This window comes from Mus caroli, chromosome 2 (genome assembly GCF_900094665.2).
Source record: "Mus caroli chromosome 2, CAROLI_EIJ_v1.1, whole genome shotgun sequence".
Classification (NCBI taxonomy): domain Eukaryota; kingdom Metazoa; phylum Chordata; class Mammalia; order Rodentia; family Muridae; genus Mus; species Mus caroli.
The window spans coordinates 124,690,568-124,711,214 of record NC_034571.1 but is presented as its reverse complement, the minus strand read 5'-3'; the positions used below and the strand labels follow the sequence as shown (position 1 = coordinate 124,711,214).

The following is a 20,647-nucleotide window of genomic DNA, read 5'->3' as shown; positions in this document are numbered from 1 at the left end:
TCATCATAACTTCTATTTAATGTCAGTCTGATAGCAAACATTTATAAACTTTTTATATGACAAAACAAAATACATGCAAAGTTACAAATATAGAAAACGTGAAGTACATGCAGATTCAAAGACCAGCTAGGGGTCTGCTTTGGAATCCTATGGAACTGAGTGCACGCTGAAAGCCCAAGGGTCACACGGTAAGCATTTAGTACTGGATGGAACGGCCAGGGCGTTCCACACTTCAGATGTTTTAAAAAGAAGGCATAAGCTTGAAGTTATGTTTTATATATTCTATACAGAAAACCCGCAGTGCAGGCTGAAGCTATCGCAGTTTATGTCTGCTGGGGGATAAAGCAACTTCAGGAACAAATTTTGCCTGATTTAAACAATTCTAGCAGAATTTCTTTCCCACTTTGGAATGGAGCCTACTTCTCTTATCTGCAGCCGAAGAGAATGTTTAGATTGTCTCTCTGTTGTCCAGTTCAAATACAAGTACAGAAACGTAGGGCAGAAGCTAATTCTAGCTTTTGATAATTATGAGACAGAAATGAAGAAACTCAAATGTCTAGCCTTTGTACCTTAACCATCCCTCCCATCACAGGAGGACCAAGCTTTTTACAAGTGCTGGTTCTCCTCAGAGTCAAGATCTCCTAGTTCAATCCAAGCAAGGCTAAAGATCATTCTAGTGCCCTGGGAATGAACAAAGGTTTGCTTTCAACGTCAGTAGGACAATTTGATTTTTTTTCCTGTTGCCTTCAATCAGCTATCATTTGTTAGTAAAGAAAGAATTCCACGTGTGGATGCTCTAGCTATCCCAGGTGGGAGGCTGTTTTCCAGGGCGCCAACCCCAAACAGTGGCTTCTTTGGTTGTAGAACCCTTCGCCTATGCTAAGTTACATGTATCACTGTCACCTTGTACTCTGGGTACAAGTCAGGGGATACACCAGTATTTATTCACTAGACCAAAACAAAGCCCCAACTAGCCAGCAGTTATTTGGTGTTATATTCTTATTGGCCCGATGTTAGCACTGGCTGATGACAGACTTTAATCAAAGGGACCTGAAGCAAAGAGCAACTGGTCTACTGTACATTTCCCAGGGTCCATCAGTGCCAGGGGTATTAGCCTATGGGGGACACAGAGAAGCAAGAATGAGAACCACCTCAATTGAAAGAGCTACAGGTGGATAACCCCGCCCCCAGCCTAGACCACGAGAATGCAAAGGAACAAGCAGGAAGGCCTCCCTCATCCCACGATCAGGAAGATGAGAAAGGAGATGAGGAGGATGACAGGAGGGGAGGAGAAAAGCACGACACTGCTGGATCTTCTCCCGTCGTAATAGGCCTGGGACTCCTTCTGGTACTGGGTGACACACATCTGCTCCACCACGCGCTCCATCATCTTCACGTCGGTCTCCGTGAAGTTCTCCCCCTTGGTGGTGGTGGTGACCGTGTGCTGCTTGATGGTGATATTGACGCAGTCGTGCACGAAGTTGTTCTGGTTGCTGTACTGATCCACCGGCCTGTAGTACACTTGGTTAGGATAGCGGTACATGTTTTCACGGTAGTAGCGGTCCTCCCAGTCGTTGCCAAAATGGATCATGGGCCTGCTCATGGCGCTCCCCAGCATGTAGCCACCAAGGCCCCCCACTACTGCCCCAGCTGCCGCAGCCCCTGCCACATGCTTGAGGTTGGTTTTTGGTTTGCTGGGCTTGTTCCACTGATTATGGGTACCCCCTCCTTGGCCCCAGCCACCGCCATGGGGCTGACCCCAACTACCACCATGAGGTTGTCCCCAGCTGCCCCCATGGGGTTGTCCCCAGCCACCACCGTGGGGCTGCCCCCAGGTGCCACCCTGAGGTGGGTAACGGTTGCCTCCAGGGCTTCCCTGCCCGGGATACCGGCTTCCACCGGTGTTCCACCCTCCAGGCTTTGGCCGCTTTTTGCAGAGGCCGACATCAGTCCACGTAGTCACAAAGAGGGCCAGCAGCCAGTAGCCAAGGTTCGCCATGATGACTGACCTGCAAAATGAGGAACAAGGCATCAGTGCCCAGCACTTAGGCTGGAGGTCCTTGACATCTATCTACAGAGCAAATGTGTGAAAGTCATGGCGTCAACTCCCCCCACCCCACCCCCCACCCCGTGGCTTTTCCTTCAGGAAAAAAGTAAATAAAAAACACATAGCTCATCTTATCCTCTGCTTTGACAAGAGTTACCCCAGCTGGTGAACCACGTCTGGTCTAGGTGATATTGCATGATCGTTACGCCATGGCTTTGAGCTTTAACAACGTAGTGGAATTTGGAACTGGGCATGATCTTGTGGGGAGCCTGGCAACTGTACTAGAAGGCTGCTATACATGGCCCCAGGGTCCTGTGGGGTGTGAGCCTCTACACAGAGGAGAACCTTTATCCACGGATGTAGGCTTCATTCCCCAGAATTCAGAAAGTCACCTGCAGGGGTAGCTGTACGGATCTGTGAGTATACCCGTCCTGAGTAACTGGAACACCACAAGGGCCTGAGTCATGGTCTAGTCAGGAGGGCTCCTGAGTGGCTACAGCGGGAGCAAGGACTTGAAGAAAGCTGACTCAGTGTTTGAGCCCTGGAGACAAGCAGGAAGTCTCCAGAGCCAGGCATGAGGAAGTGCACGTTGGTGCCCCAGCACTTGGGAAGTAGAGGCTGAAACAGGATGGCTGTGAGTTCTAATACGTCTGGGCTTTACAGCTCATGCCTCAGAATCCAAACCAAACCAAGAGCCTCTGTTTCGTTGCCATATTTTATGGGTAAGGGCAGTGCCTGGCACAGAGGAGGACACAACAGACAGCTGTCAAGTGACGGAATTAACATCCCCTAAGCACAAAGCCAAGAATCTCCTTGAAGGAATTTTCAACCTAAGTTTATCAGAGACAGGAATCTAGAGTTTTGGCAGGCTCACTTGAGAATTCCTCACTCTCTCCATAGACAAGAGAGACGGGTGGGCTGGGCTGCTGAGATACATCTAGTTGCATTCACAAGAAGTGCGGCGGTCTCACACACATGGTGAGTTTGAGTTCAGCATGAATGCTTTTCTGAGGGGAGGGAGATAGGGTTTTACTTTGAAGCTTGGGTTTGCTTTGAACTCATGGCAATCCTCCTGACTCAGTCTCTTTAATATTCAGATCACAGATATGTACCAGCTAGTATTAGTATTTGGGTGGTTTTTTCCTTTTGAATTTCTGTACAGAAGGGGTAGTATAGTTTAGAAAACAGCAAACACACCAAATAGCCCCCTCGCCCACAAGTTCCGACCCTCCAATGAGTGTGTGCCTTCATCAAATATAACATTTCAGATCAGTGATCTCACTCACCCTGAGACGAGATCCCTGGGCAGAGGCTAAGGACAACAGTGACGATTGAGCAGTATTACCACACCCTAGGTCAAAACATACACCCCAAAATGCCAGTAGGCCATAAAACCTAAAAGGTGATACACAGCCACACTCTGGTGAGTCCTGCTTCTGGCACCGACAATGCCTTCACATTGGAAAAATTAGAAAATTACTTTTCTAGGAGGAGAGGCCCTTGGTCTTGTGGAAATTATATGCCCCAGTACAGGGGAATGCCAGGGCCAGGAAGTGGGAGTGGGTGGGTTGGGGAGCAGGGCAGAGGGTAAGGCATAGGGGACTTTCGGGATAACATTTGAAATGTAAATGAAGAAAATATCTAATAAAAATGGTTTTTAAAAATGAAACATATTTATGTAAATATAAACATAAATTCTACATATGAAAAAAAAGAAAATTACTTTTCAATTAAATTGTATGATATATATGAGAAAAACTAATAAGGAAGCTGCTAATGGTCTGTTCCTATTTCTATTTATCACTAAAATGGCAAGTGCTCTCAGAAGAAAATCAAGATCCATTTAGAAAACACAAGCCAGATTGAAGGACTGAGACCAGACCAGCCAGGATTTCTGGAAGTTTCTTCCAGTGAGGGTTAGGGGGCTAGGCCCGTGCCACAGCCCCAGCCCCGAGCCTCATAGCTCTGTTCCCTGGCCTTGTTTTCTCATGGCCTAGCTCCTGGCCTCCATGTGACTGTCCCCTCATTTTCTGCCTCAGTCTATCCCGGACTCTGTGGTAAACCCATATAATTCCAGTACAGGAGGATTGTAAGTTCAGAGTTCAGTATAAGTGTTGGGGAAGAACTCAGTGATAGAGTTAGCTTGTGAGAGGCCCTGGGTTCAATCCCCAGAACCCAATCAATCATCAATCATCAATCAATCAATCAATCAATCTCTCAGTCTAAAGAATATTTATGTAAACCACTTTTCCACTCACACTGAGCCAACCTTAGCTGTAAGTTCTTGAGTTTCTCTTTATCTCAGAATACACGAAACTAGTAGCAAATCGTTTCAGTTCAATCTTTACAGTGGATCTTAAGCCCGTTGGGTTTTCACAGTCTCAACACTGCTCTCTATCTTGGTTGGTGCCTCCATCACTGCTCATGTGAATCCTCCCACGGCTGTCCATCTGTCCTCCCTGCCTGTCCCTGAGTCTGTCCAGCTCCTCCTATCTTGTGGTTTCCTTTTAACATGCAGTCCACACTGTACTGCTTCCCCAAGAGGCATTCTTCTATATCCAGGTTAAAATACAAAGTCCTGGCCTCACTGCCTGAATGTCACAGGATTTGGCTTCACTCTCTCCTCTCCCCAGCCTGTTAGAGACAAAGAATACTCTCAGCATTAAAGAAACAAATGAACAGAGTGAGAGCCGAAAAAACGGGCAGCGCCAGAACTGGGAGCTGCAGCAAGGCTCAGCAGCCAGAACTTCCCTTCTGTTTTACCCTAATGCAGGTGGCGATTGTGTCTTTGCCTCATTGGCTAGGATCCTACCTCACAATCTTTCAGATGGGCTAGTTTTAAAAGAATCAGCACAAAGGAAATGAAGGGAAAGGAGAAAGGGTGGGCTGCCGTAGGCCATCAGGTTCTGGGCAGGAAGGCATTGTTTGCAGGGAGCTGGGGCTTTGTATAAACAAAGGTTTTACCAGGTAGTGGAGATTATAAGGTCGGGATAAAAGTGTTACAAGGTCAGGGTTTATGGTATCTAGGCCCTACCTTTGATAGGAAACAAGCATTCCTCATAGACCCCACAAGTGGGTTTCACCTATCTCTGGGCCTTTGCTGCTTCCTTGGCCTCGGTAGCCCCTCCTCCCCCAGCAACTCACATGGCTCTCAGTGGTTGGGAGAGGGGTCTTGCCCACTAGCATAGCGTCCCTCTCCTGTCTTCCTTCCCTGCTTCATTTCTTTCCAGAGCAAGAAACATGCTTGATGTCAGAGCAAGAGACATGCTTGATGTCAGCATTACTGCAGACTTATTATCCTATTTTCTCCTCCATGGGGCAGGCTCCTCCAGGGCAGAGTCTTGGGTCTGTTTACAGCACAGGGCCTGATCAACCAACGCTTACAGTAGATGCTTAAGGGATGACAACGGAAGTATCTTTACTGAAGCATTGCTAACGAGCAACTAGGAATCAGCATCTGCCGTGGATGGGGAAGGAGAACGTGTTTAAAAATTTACACAACACTCTTCTACGATGGCCAGCTAATTTTACTGTTTTACTGAATTAAACGAACGCTTATTTCATATGCCATCCACTGTGGTGGGCTCAGGCTGGCTGATGATGCAGCATTATCTGAAAAAGACAGGGTAGGAGGTGGAGAAGGCTGCTGGGAAGCATATGCTTCTCTAAGCCAGAACGGTTCCCAGCTAGGGGTGTGGCTCAGAGGAAGAGCGTTTGCCTGGACATGCCCTAGTATCCGTCTATTGCAGTGCAAAGCGAAGAAAGTTACAGTGGTGTGATCTGGAGAGAGTCAGGAGTGGGAAATGACACCACACAGGAATAAGGACACAGGAGAGGAACTGACAGAGAAGGTGATGGAGACAGACAGCAGCTAGAGTGGGGTGGGCAGGGTTAGAGGGACACTGGCAGATCTGAGGACACCTGAACCTGGAGTTGTTAGGTGTACAGTGGAAAGGCAAGGAGGGGTCAGGTAACAGGGCCATCCGTGCCCAGCAAGCAGACCTCCGGGACAGATTCAGTGCCATTCTTGGTCTAACATTACAACATCCCTGTTAGTCTCAAGACTACCTGTTTTACAAAGAAAACAAGAAGCTGTATCATTGCTACCCACCCCTCCCATCTGGAGGCTGGTTCTACAGCTGGCCTTATGAGAAGACTGAGAAAGGTCTGGCCTGGGTCTGACTTAAGAGTTTGTTTTTCAGAAGGAACATTTGTGAAGCAGGGACTCTGTGTACACGTGTTCAAGTCTAGGCCTGTATGTGTATACAGAACAGGGCCTGAGTCTTAGACTGCTGCAGGGAGGGAGCTGCCAGGGAAGCAGAGCCATGTGATTCAGTGGGCAGCCTCTGGGGGACACAGTGCCTGCTGTAAGTGGCAAGAGACTGAAAGAATCTATCTGGGAGCCCAGCTTCCAGACTAGGCAGTTACATGGACAGATCATGCAAAGAGCATCCCATCTGGAGGAGGTGGTTAGGGGATCTAGGTTTGGTTACACTGATGTCAATCAACATGTGGGAAAAGAACTTCAAGCATCTGAGATAGGGTACAGCCACCAACCGGAGACATCAGTCCGGGAGCTGTCCCCATACATACAACAGGACATCAGAGCCATGTTTGCCAGTACTGAGATGGATATTAGATAATGTTGGAGAATTATAAAATATATCAAGACAGGGTCATTTCAAAATCAGCTGGGAATATGAAAAAAACCATTTAATCATTTAATTCCTACACAAAATCATTTCTAAAGAGGGACTCAACCCTTACACAAGGCCTAAGGGGGCTTAAACACTAAATTCAAAGTCCTTGTTCTAAAAATAGGGCCACCTAAGTGACTAGTTCCTGGGCTGTGGATGTAGCTAGTGGCACAGCATTTGCCTGAGTTCCAGCCCTTGTACAGCAAACAATTGTTGGTTCATTAGGTTGCTGGGAATAAAGATTAGATTTCTGAGGTCATGGCTGTGTTGTGATATCATCTAAGATATTTTAGTAAGTACTTAATAAAGGTCATTATCTATATTTTTCACTAAGAACACTCCTAGAACAGTAGCAATACTAATTTCCTTAGCTTGATAAATATCACAATAAAACCAGGATACATAACGATTGGCCTTTGAATACATTCTTTTTAAGAGCAGAAGCAGATTAAAAACAAAAACTTCCACTGTTCATAGACTCAAGGTGTTGCCAAAGCCATGTTTAAAGATGAAGAAATCAAAGGTGCAGGAACTACAGAGAATGAGGTCACACTGACATCATTTTCAATTAACAGTATCACAACAGAAGATAAGGGTGGCTGGCGCACACCTTTAATCCCAGCACATGGGAGGCAGAGGCAGTGGATCTCTAAGCTGAGGCCAGCCTGATCTACAAATCAAGTCCCAGGACAGTCAAGGCTACACAGAGAAATTGTCTCAAAAAAACCAATCAAACAAAATAAAACAAACAATAGCAGAATTCAGCAAGGTTGCAGGATACAGGATGAGTGTCTTGTTTTTCTATCGCTGTGATAATACACCACGGCCCAGACAACTTGGAGAAGGGTTTATTCCGCTAACATTTCCAGAAGGGTAGGAGCCTGGTACCACCTGGCAGGTGAGCTTGGCAGCAGGCAGGAAGGCATTGGTGCTACTGCAGCAGCTAGAGTTCACATCTTGATCCCAAAGCAGAAGGCAGAGACAGCTAATTGGAAATGGTAAAAGTCTTTGGAAACCTCACAGCCCCTCCCTTCCTCCAGTGACTTCCTCCAGCAAGGCCACACCTCCTAATATTTCCCAACAGTCACCAACTTGGGACCAAAATACGCAAATGCCTAAGACTTAGGGGGACATCTCACTCAAACCACCACAATAAACATACAGAAACCAAGATCATTTCTATACCAGCCACAATTAACTAGAAAAAAATAGATATTCATATAGCAAGCAAACTGTAAAATATCTAGAAATGGCAAAACTAAATAAAAAGTGATTTTATATGGCAGAAATTCAAAACTTTAACTTTTAGGTTGATTTTTCTGAATAACCTAATAAACACACATGGAAGAAGACATATTTATTACATGGAAGAAGACATAGTTATTACATGAAAGAAGACATAGTTATTCATCAAAAGCACCTTAAAGGAAAGAGAGAGTGGAGAATGTTGCACATCAGACTTAAATCATCCTATAAAGCCATCTTTAAATAAAGTACCAAAAGCCACTAAAATTCAGAAACAGATCAACAGAATAAAGTTCAAATATGGAAGCATATATACACTTCATAAAAGTTCCTGATATATCAGTGGGTAACATGAACCAGTAAGGAAGAAAGATTTGATGGTTCTGGGAAACTGAATCCAAATGAATCCCTACCCCCAAATGCAAAAGGAGACTCTCGATAGACCACAGGCCTAACTGTAAGTAAGAAGATTGTGCACCACCTTAATCCAGCTCTCTGGAACGTAGGCAAGATGGTCAAGTCTTAGGCCAGTCTGGATAACACAGTAAGACCTATCTCTCAACCTAAAACAATAAATAGGCCATCGAAAAGGATAGTTTTCCAAAGTACAAATGGTCAATAAACACATGGAAAAACGTTCAATATCACTGGCTGTCACAGAAGCACAGATTAAAATTACATAGTGAAGCCATCTCATCCAGGTTAGAATAAGACAAATAACAAATGCTGGCAAGGATGAGAAAAGGGAACCCTTAAATTAGACCTCACCACGGAAATGTATATAGGAGCTGTAGAAAACTGAAACTAGATCTACCACATGACCTAGCTATACCACTGTTAGGTGTTTATCCAAAGGATTCCAAGAGAGCCTGTCAGAGACACCTGCATGCTGCTGTTTATTACAGCGCCATTGACCAAAGCTAAGTCATGGGAACAACCTAAGCGTCCATCAAGAGAGAAGGGATAAAGACAGTAGGGCTTCATTCAGCCATAAAGAACAGCAAAATCATGCCATCTGGAGGGAGATGGATGCAACCAGAGATTATCATTTCAAATGAATGAAGTCGGGCAAATGTTGCATGTTTTCTCTCACATACAGTTCCTAGATTTTACATAGATACACAAAATAGTGTCTGGCTGGCTGGCATGGAAGGACAGTGAACCTGTCTAGGGGAAGACTGGGAGGCAGAAGGAAAGAAAGGGAAGGCAGCAGGCATGGTTAAAGTACACTATATATCCTATGAAAATGTTCTTACACAACTCCATACTATGTACATTTACTATATGTCAGTAAAAAAAATCAACCTGTATGTCCTACTACTGCCCTAAATTGTGTATGTCATGGTACATGCATGTGTGCATGCAAGAGAACATGCATGTGTATGATATTAAAATACAGATGAGTGTTCTTGTGATCCAGAAGGTGAAGAAGGGCTTTCCAGACAAGAAGACACAAAGCACAGGCAAACCTAGAGGGATGAATTTGATGGTAATAACCAAGAAATCTTGTTCAATGCTATGAGAAAACGCCATGAGCAAAGCCAATAAAACACACACAAGATGCTAATGTACATAAGCTCACAGTGTTTGTAGCATTAAAGTCGGGCAGGAGGGTTCTTTCCAGAATCTACAGAGAAGCTTTACAAAAAGTAGGACATCAATTCTCTGAGAAAATGATTAATATATGATCACTGATTTGCAGTAGTGGGAGAGCCAATGGTATGTAAGCTATTAAAGTCCTTAGGAACCATATAAAATGAGGACAAAATATAAAAGCGAAGTTGAATATTGTCAAGATGGCGGACTCCTGGGGGTCCAGGAGCCCACACAGCCAGCGGGAGAACATGAGTGGTAGAAATGGATAGTAAGAATGAAAAGATCAATGGTTACACAATTAAAAAGGGAGAATAGGAAGAGAACATTTCAAAATGAAGTACTGCATTTGCAAGAAATAATTTAAAAAATAAATCTAGAACATGTGGACTTTCTAAATAAAATTAAGAGTTATTTGATAATATAGACACACATGTATCATTAGAAAACACAGCAACAAAGTAGAGTGGTAGTGCACTTGGCTACAATGTGTGAGGCCCTGGGTTCAAGTCCCAGAATCAAAAAGTAAGTAAGTAAATGAATAAATAAAACCACCCCAACATGGCAGCTATAGGTTGGACATGAGAGAGGGAAAATCCACTCAGAATGAGAAAGCTCTAGAGAGACAGTAACTATATTTGTCTTATGAACTAAAAATCTTTGGGAAATGGGCCCCCTTCCCATTAACATATAAACTATAAAAGTGACTTTAGAATGAATCCATTCAATATGTATCTTTGTTTGTTTGTTTTTTTGTTGTTGTTTTTCCAGACAGGGTTTCTCTGTGTAGCCCTGGCTGTCCTGGAACTCACTCTGTGACCAGGCTGGCCTTGAACTCAGAAATCCACCTGCCTCTGCCTCCCAAGTGCTGGGATTAAAGGCGTGCGCCACCACTGCCCGGCATTCAATGTATCTTTATTGAATAACTGGTATATGCATTTTAAAAAGCAGAGCTGGGTATTGGTGGCCTATACCTATGATCCTAGTAAGAGAGTGTTTTCATTAATGTGATGAAAACATCAAGCCTGTTGCCATTTTTAGATTTTTCTAGGAGCTTACAGAGTTGTGATTTCCTATGTGAAAATGATGGAAAATCACCTAGAAAGGTCTTAGGGGTTAAAAAAAAAACCTAAGCTCACTAGAATGGCAGTCTTTGAAATCTGCTGCATCTAAAGACACAGTGGGTAACATTTGGCATTAAGAACACAAAATATCTAGGGCTCAGCCTCAATATAAATAGCAGACTTACTGAGGAAAGCTATATAATTTTGCTGAGATTAAAAAAATACTAGAGGGTTGGAGAGATGGCTCAGCGGTTAAGAGCACTGACTGTTCTTCCAGGGGCCCTGAATTCAAATCCCAGCAACCACATGGTGGCTCACAACCATCTGTAATGGGATCTGATGGACTCTTCTGGTGTGTCGGAAGACAGCTACAGTGTACTCATATACATAAAGTAATTAAATATTTTTTTAAATAATAGAATAAGAAAAAGACATGTATTAATGGGTTTTAGAAACCAATATAAGAGATTGCAATTCTATCCAAATAATCCAGAGTAAACACTATTTTATCCAAATTCAGAGGACTTTAAGAAACATGGTGCAGAGACACCTGAAAGGATGCAGGGCATGGAGTTCACAAATGCAGTCCCTGCGACTGAAAGGTGGAGGCAGGGGGATCAAGAGCTCAACCTACCTTGGTTATGAAATGAGTTGGAAGCTAGGCTGGGCTGAGCCTTGCCTGCCTGTCTGCCTAAAAAGAACTGGATGGTGGATTTAGCTCAATGCTAGAGCATCTGTCTGCTACATGTGAGATTCTGAATTTGCTTCCTAGCACCAAACCAACCAAACCAACCAACAAAAAACCCCAAACAAAACCCCTAAAAACTGGAGAAATTCTGTGTGAGAACAGAATCCAGAGCAGATCTGGTCCAATGCCATGTAAACCTGCACAGAAATCACAAGGTTCTGCTCACAGGAGCAACATGTGCAGCTATGGAACCAGAGAGAGGAGGGTACAAAAGATCGACAAGTCACTCAGTTATTCTATTCCTGCTATGCACAGGCATCAAGGAGCAGAGCTGCTAAGAACTTGTCCTGAAGTTGTAGCAGCCTAAGATGCTGCTGCTGAGATCCATATATATTGATCAGTCTCTGCAATCCACTAGGCTCAGAATACATACAACTTGAAGATGAATCTGTTAAATTATGAAGCAGAGAGAATAACACTCGAGCACACACACAAATATACAAAACAGGCACATATATATATATATATATATATATATATATATATATGCAAACACATAAAGACACAATATGCACACACAAAAAAACCAAAATATAGACACACATATGTACAGATAGACAGACAGACAGACACATCCTCTACTCCCATCCCTGGGAGGAAATTTCCTATCTTTCTTGTGCTAAGTACAATTAATTCATTTCTCATCATTTGATGTCACTGGTCCTTAAGGACCTGGATCAAGCTATGAGAGATCATGGAAAACATTTTAGGGCTTTAAGTGGTATCTTCAGGCCCATCTCTGGATTAAATAGAGTAAAGGGTCCGTAAGCTGACTCATTATCAGAGCTACTTTAAGAACTTTGGAAAAAAAAAACATCAGCTATCCGCCCAGGACAGCCTGGATGTATTTATGGATGGAATAGGAGAGGTTGGAAAAGCCTCCCACGGAGCCTGCTGCCCGCCTGCCCGCCCTCCTTCCTTCTCTCGCAAAGCTAGGCCATCTAACATTTTACACTTTCTGTTAAGGGATGCAGTTCCTTTGGAGTAGCCACACAATACTGCAGTAGCAATGAGCAGAGAACTATTGAACACAGAACTCCCAGGTTTGAGAGGGAATGCGCACACTATCCATTTATGCATTACTTTATAATGCTGTAGCCATCCCTGCTTTAGATACAAATGTATGTTTAAGTATTTATTATGCAGGAGCTCACAGATGCCTTTCAAGAATGGAATGAGAAAGTTAAAACCAACATTCAGAAAAACTAGCTGGGTGTGGTAACGTGGCTTGGAACTTGGAACTTGGCACAGGACTAGAAGGTTGCATACAGGGAGTTCCAGGTCAGCCTGGGCATAGGAGATCCTGCCGAAAAAACAAAAAACTCAACCCTCAAACCAAGAATAAACAAAAGAAAAATCCCAAATTAAAAAAACAACAAACAAGCAAAATCCTTCATTTGACCTTTCTTATTTGAAATTTGTCATAAAAATGCCTATCTATTTTAATATTTTTAAAATGCTTTCAGTTCCTTGGCCCAGCACAGTCCTCAGGAAAAACAGTGGCCCTTGTCCCATAGAATTAAGCTGACTTCGCAAGACAGCGGTGAACCGTGAGGCATAAGTGGCCTTTGGAACAAGCACGGAGGTTTTCTGGCCCCCATCTCCCCAGTTGATGATTTTTCAGCTCCCCTCCCAACCCTCCTCAAGACCATCACGATTCACAGGGCACTCACAGTCTGCTTGGCTCTCCTAAATTGGACTGGTACCACTAGGAAGGCAGAATGCTTCAGCTCGGTTGAAATGGTTCAGTTCTGAAATATACTCAGGAGTCCTTTAAAACAACAAAAAGAGAAAACTAGAATTGATAAATAAGTCTGAGAACTGAAATACAATCTAATCTAATATGCAAATTATCAAACCAATACTAAAGAGTCACACAAAATGGAGCAGTATTTGAACACAGAAGTAAGGGCAGCGCAAACATATTCCAAAAAGCAAACAGGGCATGATCTATGTTATTTTAGAAACTAAAAACCTATCCCTGGGTTCGATCCCAGCAATCTCCAGTCTTTCAAGAAAAGAAGCCTGTAAACTGTTTTTTTTTTTTTTTTTTTTCCTCCCAAATAAGTTAGTGGAAATAATACAGCAACAAACATACAGAGGAGATCAGACACATCTTCTGAGCTCTTTCAATTACTGCTTTTCTGGGCTTTTCACTGAGACAGCCTGAGTCCTGAAAAGCCTTGGTCTCCTTACCTGTACTTTGACTCTCAGTTGTCCCCAGTGATACGTGGAGCCTAAAATGAAGAGTGTTCATGATGGCCTCGGCTCCCATCATGAGTCTATCAGTTTCTTAGCTGCTTGGCTGTTAGACATTTAGGTTGATTTTTCAGTTGGATCTAATTTTCTCTAACTGCAGGCCATATGGCTCCCCTAGCCCTTTGTTTGTTCCTTCCCAGTAAATTGCCAGAAGTGGGGTTTCTGGGTCACAGCACACGACTAATAATACCTCACCAGATTGTTTTACTGCTGGGCACGGTGGTTTATGCCTGTACCAGGGCATTCTGGGAAGTTGCAGGGAGGATTGCCACAAATTTGAGGCCTGCCGGGTCTACACAGCAAATTCCAGCTACATATTGAAAGTATGATTAATGAGCTCACAAACACACTACAAACTAACCAAGGAACCAAACACAAAAAGCCCTAACTGACTTACAGTATTCTCAACTAAGTGTGAATGGGAAACAGAACAGTGCACTTTCAATGTCAAGTTTCACACAGACAGTTAATCTCTGAAATAAATGCCAGGCATGGGTAGCAGTTTTCTCCTTTCCAAATATGATGGAAAGGGGATGGAGGGATGCTTAGAAGTTTTAAGAGCTCTGGTTGCTCTTCCAGAGGACCTGGATTTGGTTCTGAACTCCCCTGTGGCAGGGGCTCACATAACCATCCACGGCTCTAGTTCCAGGGCATCCAGCACCCTCTTCTGACCTCCACAGAACCAGGCCTGTATACAGGCGAATGTGGATGCAAAACACTCATGCACATAAAATAAACACTAGTCTTTTAAAAAAGGAATAGACAAAAGGAACCCCAGGCAATGTCAAGTCATGATTGTTGGTTGTAAAGCAATCTTTCTAGCCCTTAAGCAGGGCCACCTGTTCCCAAACCTGACACGATGGTTTCAGGCAACCTCTAGGTTAGGGTTGCTGTTGCCATTGTCTCTGTCTATTTAATAGATGTAAAGACAGCAAACAAACTTGCTTTAATTTGCATCTTATTCAGAAAATGACTCATCGTTTAGTCCCTGCTATAAATAATATGGAAAGCTTGTGTCAGATTCAAATACAACACAAATCATCCCTTAGCTATTTCCTTCGACTCCTCGAAGCTCTCGGATGTGTGTGTAGGTAAAGTAGTTCCTTTTCTTCATTGAATAGTTAATTTTTCAAGATGTTTGGCATTTTAATGCAAAATTTTGATTCCTGTTTGTGATATAATTAAATTTGCACGTCTTTAATCCCATTCTCCCAGGAGTTCCTCTTAAGGAAATGGAGAATTCAGCGCACCGGCAACTGCTATTAAACCACGGTATTCAAAGTACAAGAAAATAAGACAATCATGAAAACGCCTTGACAGGGCAGTGAAGGCGCACGGCGACGTTGAGTATGAAACTGAGCAAGGGAGTAATGACTGTGGTGGAATCACGAGGTAAAATTATGTTCGCTGTAGCTACTACAAAGAGAGAAGAAAACAGCCAAGGACAGTCAAAAGATGCCACCCCCATCCCCAGCGATGCTGAGCTGTGAATCCGGCTCGGGAAGGAAAGGCTGGCTCCCGGCCTCGCTGCCCTGGGATTCGGTCCCTCCAGGAGTCGCGCAGCAGCGGGTGTACAGTCACCTCCCAGCCAGGCTCAGCCCCAGTCCCAGTCCCCGTGGCCTATGGGCCCCGAGAGGCGCAGTGAGCCGAGCTTGGCGACGGAAGGCTGAGTGCTCGCCAAGGCCTGGCTTCAGCAGCCCGCTTACCTGCCACCGATGCGACGCGGCACCCAGAATCGGTCTGCTGATCTGACAACGCGGGGGAGCCGGGACTGGAAAGGGGCGGGGCAGGCGGGAGCTAGGCGGGGCGAGGGGCGGGGCGAGATGCTCACCAATGGCCGCGCCGCGTCTCTCGGGGAGGGGGGGTAAGGGGGGGGAAATGAGTCACCGCTCTGGACTGGCTTAAATGCTTGTATCTGTTTAAACCTCCCCCAGTGTCAGCACTCCCTGACGACGCTCAGCAACTATAAAAATCATCTTTAATGGAAGACTGATCCAGTATCCAGTGCTCCCGTTACATAATGGGTAGTAGAGAAAATGAAAGGTTACCTAACGGAGCGAGGAAGCCATCGTTGAACTTTGGTAACAAGAAATTGGTAACGAAGATTTTCGACATTTTTCCAGAAACTATAAAAGAATTAGAGGCCTAGAAAGTATATTGGCCATTGCATGTTGGCTTATTTATTCTCTGTTGATTCCTTCTTTTCCCCCTTCTTTCCTTTCTTTTTCTTTTCTCTCCTTCCCTTTTTTCTTTATCTTTGGAGACAATCTCGTAGCCCAATTTGGCCTGGTGTTCCTACTAAGTAATTTAAGCTGACCTCAAACTCAAAGCAATGCTTCTCCCCCAATCTCCTGAGTTCTAGGATATAGACTCGTACCACCACACCCAACTCATCTAATTACTTTTTTCTTTTATTGTGTCCAAAGGAAAAAAATGCACTGCATTTAACAGCTCCCACCAAACACAGCCTGAAACAGCTTAAAGGAAATGATGTTCTTGTTCAAGATGGCTGCTGACTTGGACAGGTGAAAGCCTTCAGTCAGGAATTTGAGGCAGGAGACTCTCAAGTCCAAGGCTGACCTGGGCAACATAATGAGACCTTTTTAAAACAGGGGAGGGCACTGGCTCAGTTCCCAAGCATGAGGACCTGAGTTTGGAATCCAGGGACCACTGGGCAGTGATTGGGGAAGACATGACATTGACCTCTGGCCTCCACACATAGGTTGACATGCACCTTCATGTCCATACACATGTAACATATTCCAAAGTCATGTAAATAAATTGCTGCCAATACTGAGACAGAAGAGGTCATAAATCACGGGAAAGCATAATATCCTGTCCTCTTGCTGAGGGCGAGACACTGAAGATCACTAACAAACACAAGATTGGGTTTGGATTAAATATTTGTATCCAGTATTAGGATCCAGGAGGAGAGGGTGGTAAGGGACTATCTGAGCCAGGAGAATTATAATTGTTATTAAGTAGTCTTGTGTAATCATTGTGTCCCCCCACCGTGTGTGTGTGTGTGTGTGTGTGTGTGTGTGTGCATACACGGGTAGGCTCACACAGTTGTTGACAGTTATTGGGGAAGAGGACATGAGAGGGTTGGAAAACACAGCCTTTGGCTGAGATGATTCAATTACAGTGAAATTAGATTTCAGCGGTGCTGGTGGCTGCTTGACCTTTACTCTGGGTTCTTAATGAAGGCACTGACCACCTTCCAGAGCCTTGCCTTCCTGCCTCAGAGAATACTCATTGTGATCTGGGTGACTGCATCTGTCAAGAGGGCAGGGGAGGAGTGGGAGGAGTGGCTAGATTAGCTTAGGAAAGGGACCAGCTTCCCACCCCACTTCCACCTGGCCTCCCCCACAGAGGGACTCTGAAAGGCTTGATTAAAAGACATCAAAACTCAGCTTTTTCCTCAAAGAATCAAATATCTATTGGCTGACTGCTCTCTACCCACTAGGAAGTGGCAATAAAAGCTTTTTTTGGGTGGGGGTTGGGAGGTTTCTAGAAACAAAAGGGGACCGACCGGTAGCTTGGCAGCTACCTGGTTATAATAATAGCCTACCTGGTTATTTTTGCTATGCAAGCCTGGGCATAATGGTATAAGCCTGTCAACCAAGCACTTGGGAAGCTATTGTTGGGAGAAACGACATAATTTAAAATAAGCATGTGGCCGGCAAGTTTATGGCAAGGCTGAGAGGAGTCGAGGAGCCTCTTTCTGCTGTTTGGTGGCTGTTCTGAGTTACGGCACTGCATAGAGAGTGTGGTGGGTTTGTTGTTTTGAATGGCGAAATGAGACTGTGAACCTGACAATGGTTGGAGCCATCACCAAAGCTAATTTGCAACACTGCATTTTTTTTTCTTTCATTTAATAAAGTAAACGAGGCAAACTAGGCGTGACAAGAATGCTCTGAAAAGGCCAGCACAAAACTCCCTCTGAAAACTCTGGCTTCCCCCTGATGTATGCTTTATGCCTCTGATTTTTTTCTGCTAAGGAGAGGCGCCTTGAGACAGAAAGCTCAAGAGAGACGGACATGAGGACTCAAGCCTGCACTAAGGCAGAAGCCTGCACCTGCGTTAAACACATTCCAGACCCCAGGCCTATTGGGGTAGAGTCTTGGGGAAGTAGCGACTTGCCTGAAAGTAGGTTGTCACACTTGTGGCTCAAAGCACAGGTTTGACAACTTCTGTCTTCTTAGAAATGACAACGTGGCACAGTTTGACCCTAATGTGCAAATGATATAAGATGGTGTTACAGTTTGAATGTGTCCTCTTCAAATGTCACCTGTGGGGTGTTATTACGAAGTGGGACCTCCTTCCCCTTGTGAATGGGATTCAGGCCCTTGTAAAGGAAGTTTCAAACATAGCTTTTTGTTTGACTATAAAGTGTCCCATAGGCTCTTGTATGGGTGCTTATTTCCAGGGAGTGGTGCTATTCTGGGGTTTATAGAACCTTTGGTCTATGACCCCTATACCAAATTTGAAGATAAAATGTTTTATAACATTGACAGCAAGTTTCAGATCCCCCTTCAGCCTAGTGCAAATAAAATGCAACTTACTTTGGTTATGAGCCTAGCCTTTAAAGGCTGAGCCACCCCTTCAGCCCAAAGTGCAGCTTATTATGAAGCAGTAGATGACGGCTGGCACCGCGACAGCCAAGTCAGGGCAAGCTGAGCCAGGGGCAGCCAAGCCAGGGCTGGCCAAGCCTTCCCAGGCAGCATTTGAACAGCTGCCCCTCTCACCTCATTTCTTTGGTCATTTGTTATGTGTGGCAAAAGTTGTATATTTCCAATAAATACATTAGAAAATATAGAGAAGAATAAAGAAAAACATTCATGGTGGGACCTGAGTGATGGCTCAGTAGTTAAGAACCTTGGCTGCTCTTCCAGATGTCCTGGGTTTTGTTTCCAGAACCCAGGAGGTATCTCACAAACTTCTGAACTCCAGCTCTAGGAGATCTGATGCTCTCTTTTGGCCTCTGCAGGAGCCAGCCATGCGTGTGGTACACAGACAGACTTTCAGGCAAAATACCCATGCACATGAACTCAATAAAAATATTTTAAAATATTCCTGGTTTTATTCCTTTCGTCTTTTCTACACTTAACCAGGGTTAGTTCTGAGCTTTGATCTCGTTTCTCCCTAGGATTGCAATGTCTTCTATGATACTATTTTAATTGTTTCCATACATTCCCGTGGGTGCCTGGAATACACATCCCCTTAGCCAGATGCCCTGCCAGGAACCCAAGGCATGGAAGGGTGTGGCAGGTGTCTTGGCTTTGGAATCTAGATGCCAACATGCTTGGATCGGTATATTTCTCCAAAAAGGTCCCTGGTGCAGAACTATAGTTGCTTGCTAGTCATTGCCAACTTGATACAGGAAAATGGTGTTTGTTCAATGAATACTTAAAGGTCTTTTCATTGATTTAAGACTGTCTTAGTTAGGGTTTTATTGCTGTGAACAGACACCATGACCAAGGCAACTCTTGTGAAAGAAAACATTTAATTGGGGCTGGCTTACAGTTTCAGAGGTTCAGGCAGACATGGGGCTTGAGTTCTACATCTTGATTCAAAGGCAGCAGCAGGAGACTGTCTTCTGCAGGCAACAGGTGTCTGCCTCTCTTGCACTGGGAGGAGCTTGAGCACTGGAAGACCACCCCCCCCCAAAGCCCGCCTACGCAGTGACACCCTTCCTTCAACAAGGACACGTTTCCTAATAGTGCCACTTACCACGGGTGCAGCATATTGAAACCACCACAGACTAATTGTGAAATCCTAGCACTTCTAGAGAACTTCAAGAGGCAGAAGGAGAAAGCATTCCAACTTCAAGGAGCAGGGTGTGGAGATTGCCTAACGATCTTCCAGTCACTTGCTCTCGGTTTCCTGGTTTCTTTCCTCTTCCTTCCTTAATTACTCATCTAAGTTACTCTCAGCATTCTGTTTACACTCCATGTTTTATGAGTGCTCTGTATCTACCTTAAACAAGCTGGGAGGGGGGCGTTCATTCTTTTTGGTGTGTGTGTGTGTGTGTGTCTGTGTATGTGTATCCATGCGTGTCCATGCATGCACATATGGAGGTCAGAGGTTGATACTGGGGTGTCTTCCTTAATCACTTCTCAGCCTGCTTTTTGAGACAGGATCTCTCACTCGACCTGAGTTCCCGTTGCAGCTTTCCAGAGAATTCCAAGCTAGTCTGGGCTAGAGTAAGAAAACCAAAACCCGTGCCGGGCGTGGTGGCGCACGCCTTTAATCCCAGCACTCGGGAGGCAGAGGCAGGTGGATTTCTGAGTTCGAGGCCAGCCTGGTCTACAAAGTGAGTTCCAGGACAGCCGGGGCTACACAGAGAAACCCTGTCTCGAAAAACCAAAAAAAAAAAAAAAAAAGAAAACCAAAACCCAATTCAAACCAAACCAAAAACCTGGGAGCCATCTCTGAAACACAAACACCAGGGAGAGATGGCTCTTCACCGCCTGTGTTGGTGGGAGGAGGAGCCTGGCTTGGATGGACCCTGTTCTCTAAGCAGCAGGATTACCTCCTGCCGTGAACACGTAAAGCTTATCTCATTTCAGATAAAGCTAATCAGGAAGTACGTGACAGCCTCATTCGCCAGATGAATTTAGGTTAAACCATGTGATAAATGGTGCTGTCAAGCTGAAGACACAGCGTCCATATCTACTGGCTCATATAAAGGGCAACATTCCTCCTGTCTGCACACTCCCTTAGCAGACTGCCTGTGGTGTGCATCACATTCTGGTTGAATGCTTGCTCAATAATAAAGCTCTTTTCTTATTATAATATCTTTGTGAGAGGGTTTTTTTTTTTCCTCTAAAACCATTTATTTCTACCCATCTTCTTTCCATTTTTCTCACACATCTGCTGAAGAATACCTTAGGGTCACCCAGTAGTTGTTCTGACCCATTCAGTGGTCTGAGAAGTGGGAACTGCCAATCATTCTTCCATGATTGGACAGGCATTTCTGTCTTCAGTAGGA

The 20,647-nt window shown here is 44.6% G+C and overlaps 1 protein-coding gene across 2 annotated transcripts; it reads right to left on the bottom strand.

Annotated features, from left to right (window-relative positions):
* On the bottom strand, positions 1–15,713 carry Prnp (prion protein). Of its 2 annotated transcripts, none has more exons than XM_021185802.2 (3): positions 15,360–15,713; positions 13,068–13,165; positions 1–2,009 (listed from the first exon to the last, which is right to left on the bottom strand). In XM_021185802.2, exon 3 carries the CDS (start codon positions 1,997–1,999, stop codon positions 1,235–1,237), a length of 765 nt encoding a protein of 254 aa, XP_021041461.1. In that variant the 5' UTR covers positions 2,000–2,009; positions 13,068–13,165; positions 15,360–15,713; the 3' UTR covers positions 1–1,234. The 2 variants fall into 2 exon arrangements, with proteins under 2 accessions (XP_021041461.1, XP_029330000.1); XM_029474140.1 differs by lacking the exon at positions 15,360–15,713 and adding an exon at positions 13,591–13,735.
* Positions 15,714–20,647: the final 4,934 nt, after the last annotated feature.